We start from the raw sequence: 6,860 nt of genomic DNA, 5'->3' as shown, positions 1-6,860 counted from the left end.
CATTGAACTTTGGCCAGGTCCTCCCTCATAGCTCCATAGTTCCCTTTATTCAACTGAAATATTGTCACTTCTGATTGTACCCTCTCCCTCTTAAATTGCAGATTGAAGCTTATTGTATTATGGTCACTACTTCCCAATGGCTCCTCCACTTCAAGGTCCCTGGCCAATTCTGGTTCATTGCATAATACCAGATCCAGAATTGCCTTCTCCCTGGTCGGCTCCAGCACCAGCTGTTCTAAGAATCCATCTTGGATGCACTCCACAAAGTCTCTTTCTTGAGGTCCAATACCATCCTGATTCTCCCAGTCTACCTGCATGTTGAAATCCCCCATAACAACTGCAGTAACATCTTTGCGACAGGCCAATTTCAGCTCCTGATTCAACATACATCCGACATCCACTACTGTTTGGGGGTCTTTTTACCCTTAGAATTTCTCAGTTCTATCCACACTGACTCTACATCCCCTGAATATCATCCCTTACCAACATGGCCACCCCACCCCCTCTGCCCGTCAGTCTGTCCTTACGATAGCATGTGTAGCCTTGAATATTCATTTCCCAGGCCCTGTCCACTTGAAGCCATGTCTCAGTTATCCCCACAATATCGTATCTGCCAATTTCCAAAAAAGCCTCAAGCTCATCCATCTTATTTCTAATGCTACGTGCATTCATGTATAGTATTTTCAATTTGTTACTACCCTCACCCTTCTCATCAACTCCTATTTCACTCAACCTTACAGCATGATCCCTTTTTGAGTTTTCTGCCTCATTGATATAGTTGTCTTTCTTGACTTCCCTTGTTCTAACTTTCCCTTCAATTTCCTTCTTGAACATCCAGTTTGTTCCCTCCCCCCCTCTACTTAGTTTAAACGTATTGTTACATTGTGTGAAGGAACAAGACATTCATCAGATTAAACTGTTTTCCAATTAGCACCCTTGTAACTAAATTACTCCATTTCCAGAAACATTGTAGTTTCCCATTCATTAATCAGTGTCATTGTGCAGCATTACTATAAAACTGGTCTCATTCTCAGCTCTGGGAGGAGAAATCTGATCTACCTGTAACACACTGTCAGTTCTGTGTCAGCCTAGGTCAATTTCTCTTCCAGCAATATTGCTTGCAATAAATTGTTTGTCAATTTCACTGAGCTGTGTTTTGTGATCTCTAACCTATTGGGCAAATTTCTCCAACAGTTGGTGTCAATCAACAATACTATCAAGCAGTACCCGCTCAATAATGCCCAGTCGGGGTTCTGTAAGGGCCACTCAATTCCTGACTTCATTACAGCCCTGGCTCAAACATGGTCAAAAGAACTGAATTCCAGAGTGAGTGCGCTGGTGAGTGCGCCAGCCCTCGACATCAAGGCTGCATTAAGGAGGCCAAACAAAACTGGAATTGGAGACAAAGTTTCTGAGAGTTGGAACGATACCTGGCATGTAGAAAGATGGTTGTGGTTGTTGAAAGTCAGTCTCAGCTCCAGGACATCCCTTCAGGAGTTCCTTAGGGTAGTGTCCTAGGCTCAACCATCTTCAGCTGCTTCAATGCCCTTCCCTCCATCATAAGATCAGAAATGGGGATGTTCGCTTATTACTGCATAACGTTCAGCACATTCGTGACTCCTCAGATACTGAAGCAGTTCATGTTCAAATGCAGCAAGATCTAGACAATTATCCAGGTTTGGGCTGACAAACGGCAAGTAACATTCCTTACAAAGTCCACAAATCATGAATAAGAAAGCACCTAACCACTCTGACATACAATGGCCTTACCATCACTGAATATCCTATTATCAACTTTCTGGGGCCACCACTGACCAGAAACTCAACTGGGTTCATGACAAAATATAGTAGCTACCAGAGCAGATCACAGGCTAGGAATACTACAATGAGTAATTCACCTCCTAACCCCCCAATTGCCTTGATGAATGCAGCTCTAATACCACTTAGGAAGCTTGACACCTAACCAGGGCAAAGCAGCCGCTTGATTGGCACCCCACCCACAAACATTCACTCTCTCCACCACAATCCTCATTAGCAAAAAAATCAAAGGATCCTTAAATTAGTACCTTTGAAACCACAACCATTTCCATCTAGAAGGGCAGCAGATACATGGTAACACCATCTGCAACATCCCCTCTGAGCCACTTGCAGCAAAACATTCTATTAACCAGTACCCATAAGACCAGGAGTGTGCCAGTTCATCAAGAGGTCCACATAATCTATGTAAAAAGACACTCAGTTATAGGGAGCATGCACATCACTACTATACTTTATTTACAGCATCATTTCAATAATAATGCTTTAAATAAAACTAACCTGTAGAGAGAGTCTTCTCACTCTCACCCTCAACTGACTACTCTGACGTCATGGATATCTTGATAATACAGCCAGCTTCTGATATTTCAGGTGTATAATTTTTGCCAGTTTATCACATGTGCTTGTTAAAACAAAGTTTGCTTTATCAAAATCCTGGAATCGCCTCCCTCAAGGATGTTGTGGGTTTACAAGAAAGCAGCTCACCAGCACTCTCTGAAGGGCCAACTAGTGATGGACAATAAATGCTGGCCTAGACAGTGAAGCCCACATCACATTAAATAAAAATTATTCAATTCTGTAGCTTTCTACAGTCTTTCTCCCTGTAAATAATACTCAGCTCCTCTATTTTGTGAATGTGCATAACCTCACATTTGCCATTATATTCTACCTGCCGAATTTGTGTCCACACTCAACCTGTCCTTACCCCTCTACAAACTCATTTTGTCATCATTTACCTTCCCATCTATTATTGCATAATCCACAAATCTGGTTCTCACACGCTTTATTCACCTAAGTTAATAAATATTATAAATAATTGTGGCCCCTGTGGCATAACACTAGTTAACCAGAAAATGTGCCCCCTAATCCCAACTGTCTTCACCTCATTACCTAATCGCCCATCCATGCTCCACTCTACCAGCATGCTTCTGAACAGGTCTGAGGTGTTAGACCTTATTAAAACATTTTCTGGAAAGCCAAATACCTTCTATCCTCCGGTTTCCCTTTACCTATCCTGCTTGTCATCACCACAAAGAACTCTCGTAAGTTTGTCTGGCATGATTTCTCCTTCACGGAGTCATGCTGACTTTATTTGATTATATTATGCAATTCTATTACATCTTTTACAGTAAATATTTTCCTAATAACAGATGTTAAACTAACTGGTCTCCTTCCCTTTCTCAAAAGGTGTTACACTAGCAGTTCTCCAATCCTCCAAGACGTTTTCAGAAGCTAAGATTGAAAGGTTAGTACAGAGCATCCATTATCTCTGTAGCCACTTCCTTTAATATCCTAGGACATATACCTTCAGGTCTAAGGGACTTATTATTTCCCTACATTCAGTCTATGATGAACCTAGGTCCAACTTGATTCCTCTTTTCCCTTTTATATTGTTTTAAAGCTGCTTCTGTCTCCTTACTATTTGCAAGCATATCCTCAAAGTTTATTTTCTTCCTCTATTACATTTGTTTGACTGTTTTGTTCTTGTTGCATTTCCAGAAGTTCAACAATGACTATACTTCAATGCAGAGTTATTTAGGATGTCTTGGGTGCCTTCAAAGGCTGTGTTTTAAATACAAGTTTTTTTTAAAAAAGTGAGCATGTTTTGTTGCATTGTGACAAAGACATTAATACAATTGAAATGAAATATCAGAGTACAGATAGTGTCTGCTTAGTAGCACAGCCCTCAACATCCAGATCACAGCTATAGGGTATTGGTGATGAACTTCAAGCCCAAACTTACTTTTTCATCTGGAGATGGAACAAAGATGATTTGGTCAAATCTTCCAGGTCGCAACAAAGCATCATCTAATAGGTCTGGCCGATTTGTAGCTGCAACCACGATCACATTTTTGTTACAAACCTCCTGAAACTTTAAAACAAAACATAAAAAAATTTCCATTAAACAAGCTGGGTGTTGAGAGAAGCTGTTGAAATGTTACCATGATGTATACAACTTTGGATACCAAGGGATAGAGACAACTCCTGTCCCTCAAGTGGCAGAAATATAAGTTCTCAATAACACAGTCAATAAAAAAAAGCAAGAAGCAGGTAGATAAGTGTTTCCTGTTTACCATTAGAAATGATTAATAATCAGATTCATCAAGTTAGGAATTATTAGTTTAAACAGTCTGATGCAAAGTGTAGACAGCGAATGGGGGAGTAGTTTTGTTCCCATCTACATCCAATGATGTCAATACCTGTGTACTGTTTGAGGGTTAATTCATAGCTGCTGCAAACTGCAACTACTGACTTATCAACTTGAAACAGTTTGTGCATACAAAGAGAGTACCTCCTGTTACACCGTCTTCAGTATACTGAGTAGAGATTCCACTGTCTCAATATTGCCCATCAGGACACTAGAGCCTGATACAAATAAACTGACTATGCTACCAAAAGTCATAAGATTTATAAACGAGGAACTCCATTTTGCTTGTGGTAAAGCAGCTGCTGAGAAGGAGCCTGCGATTCAGAGATTCTCTAACCCGATGAACTGCTGTCAAAACATGAATTTTGGCAGAAATCATTTAATTGGACAGCTCTCCATATCCTGCATAGGTACAATGGGCAGAATGACCCCTTCAGTGTTGTTATGCTATGACTCCAATCCTCCCTTCTTTCACCGTTTGATTGATGCAATTGTTACATTGATGTTTTCCAAACTATTGGCCTCCTATACACTTCTATAAATGATTTAGAGTGATGTCTGAAGTTGGTTTTACTCTCAGCTACACAACTGAAGCTCAACTCAAGGCAAGTAGCTCCAAACATCATTGTGACATTTCCAAGAATGTGAGCGATGAGCTCATTAATTCTCAATTCATGATAGATTTGTGCAGCTCTGTCATACCTTCTGCCACTGCAAGACACTGAATGACAGCACTGCTAGCTCACTGTAAATGGTTCAGCCTTATCTTTTGCACTGGTATATTGGAATGTCCCATCATTGAGGATGGAGTTATTTGTGGAGCTGCCACCTCCAGTGAATTGTTAATTCACCACCATTCACAAATGGATTAATAAATAATATGTAAATTATAGCAATGACAAATATGTATGAATTATTGGTAGATTTGCATACCACACAAAAAGGACGGAAAGGTAAGTGATGACAACGACAGCAAGATTGCAGAGGTATATGGTCAACATTAGTATTCACTTGCTAATGAGTATGATAGTCTACCCAGCAAATTGTGTCTCTCTGGTCACAATGGGTTGTGGGGGGTTTTCTGTGGCTGATGAGCCCAGACAGAGCTGCATTACCCATCACATTTTTGATGGGTCTTTCTAGGAGATGGAATTTGTTTCTGGGCTTCGGGATTGTGGGCATTACTTTCTTTGGTTGTTTCCAAAGAACAGTTGTTGTCAATAGAATTACAACTCTTCATATTGGAGCTTCCCCCAAGACAGTTTCTTCTAAATGAGAATCTCCCATGTGTTGACATGAATTTTGCAATTCTTGAGGGAAATCTTCAGGGAGTCTCTGAAATGCTTCCGTTATGCCCCTCTCATTCGAGCCTTCCTTGAGTGGGGTGAAGATGATTTGCTTTGGTAGATGGGATTTGGTAGCTGGCCAGTTCAGCAGAGTCAGTTTGGCCTCTGTGCTGATGCTATTAGCTGCTTGTTTATAATGCAGCTGTCCTCCCTGCTGACGTGGAGAATCAACTTCAAAACAGCATTAACAGTACTTCAAGGGTCTTGAGCTGGTATCTATATGTAATCCGTGTTTTAGAATCATACAGAAGAGTCAGAAAGATGGCTGCCTAATACACAAGGATCTTGGTATTAGCACAGATGTCTTAATCATTGAAGGCTCTCATCATTAGGTGCCCAGAAATGAATTGCTGCAAAGACAGAGGAAGAGTTGACCCAGCTATTTCAAACATTAGCAGTGGCACAGTGGGCCCATTTACTCCACACTGGCTGCATTTTTCTTCTTCTTTTTCATCTTTCTTTTTCTTCTTCTCTTCTTCATCTTCCTGATGTCACAGTGAGGCTGGAGCAGTGGTGGTGATGACTGGAGGAGGGACTCTTGGCTTCATAGGCCCCATGCGTGGATTCCTCAAATTGATGACGCGGTGTCGGTTACAGCAATGGAGGAGTGTAGACTCCTGACTGCAGTAGGCCGGGAGCAGGGACCTTGCACAAGTCAGAGATGTAGAGCACGGAAACAGACCCTTCGGTCCAAATTGTCCACGCCTACCAGATATCCCAATCTAATCTAGTCCCATCAGCCAGCATCTGGCCCATATCCCTCCAAACCCTTCCTATTCATATACCCAGCCAAAATGCCTTTTAAATGTTGCAATTGTACCAGCCTCCACCACTTCCTCTGGCAGCTCATTCCACACATGTACACGTACCAAGCATGAAAAAGTTGCCCCATAGGTCTCTTTTGTATCTTTCGCCTCTTACCTTAAACCTATGCCCTCTAGTTCGGGACTCCCCCACCACAGGGAAAAGACTTTGCCTATTTACCCTATCCATGCCCCTCATGATTTTATAAACTTCTATAAAGGTCACCCCTCAGCCTCCAACGCTCCAGGGAAAACAGCCATTGACTATCCAACCTCTCCCTATAGCTCAAATCCTCCAACCCTAGCAACATCCTTATAAATCTTTTCTGAACCCTTTCAAGTTTCACAATATCTTTCCGATAGGAAGGAGACCAGAATTTGCAGGCAATATTCCAACACTGGCCTAACCAATGTCCTGTACAGCCGCAACATGACCTTCCAACTCCTGTACTCAATACTCTGAACAATGAAGGAAAGCATAGCATATGCCTTCTTCACTATATTATCTAACTGCAACTCCACTTTCAA

At 41.5% G+C, this 6,860-nt stretch overlaps 1 protein-coding gene across 1 annotated transcript in view; it reads right to left on the bottom strand.

Moving 5' to 3' along the window:
- spata5l1 (spermatogenesis associated 5-like 1) overlaps positions 1–6,860 on the bottom strand; it is a 121,185-nt gene that overhangs the window by 8,730 nt on the left and 105,595 nt on the right. The window contains exon 6 of the mRNA XM_043674559.1: positions 3,779–3,907. Within this exon, the coding sequence (XP_043530494.1) occupies positions 3,779–3,907 (129 nt within the window). The remainder of the gene's footprint in view (positions 1–3,778; positions 3,908–6,860) is intronic.

This window comes from Chiloscyllium plagiosum, chromosome 32, assembly GCF_004010195.1.
Source record: "Chiloscyllium plagiosum isolate BGI_BamShark_2017 chromosome 32, ASM401019v2, whole genome shotgun sequence".
Taxonomy (NCBI): Eukaryota; Metazoa; Chordata; class Chondrichthyes; order Orectolobiformes; family Hemiscylliidae; genus Chiloscyllium; species Chiloscyllium plagiosum.
This window is presented reverse-complemented; position numbering and strand designations above follow the sequence as displayed.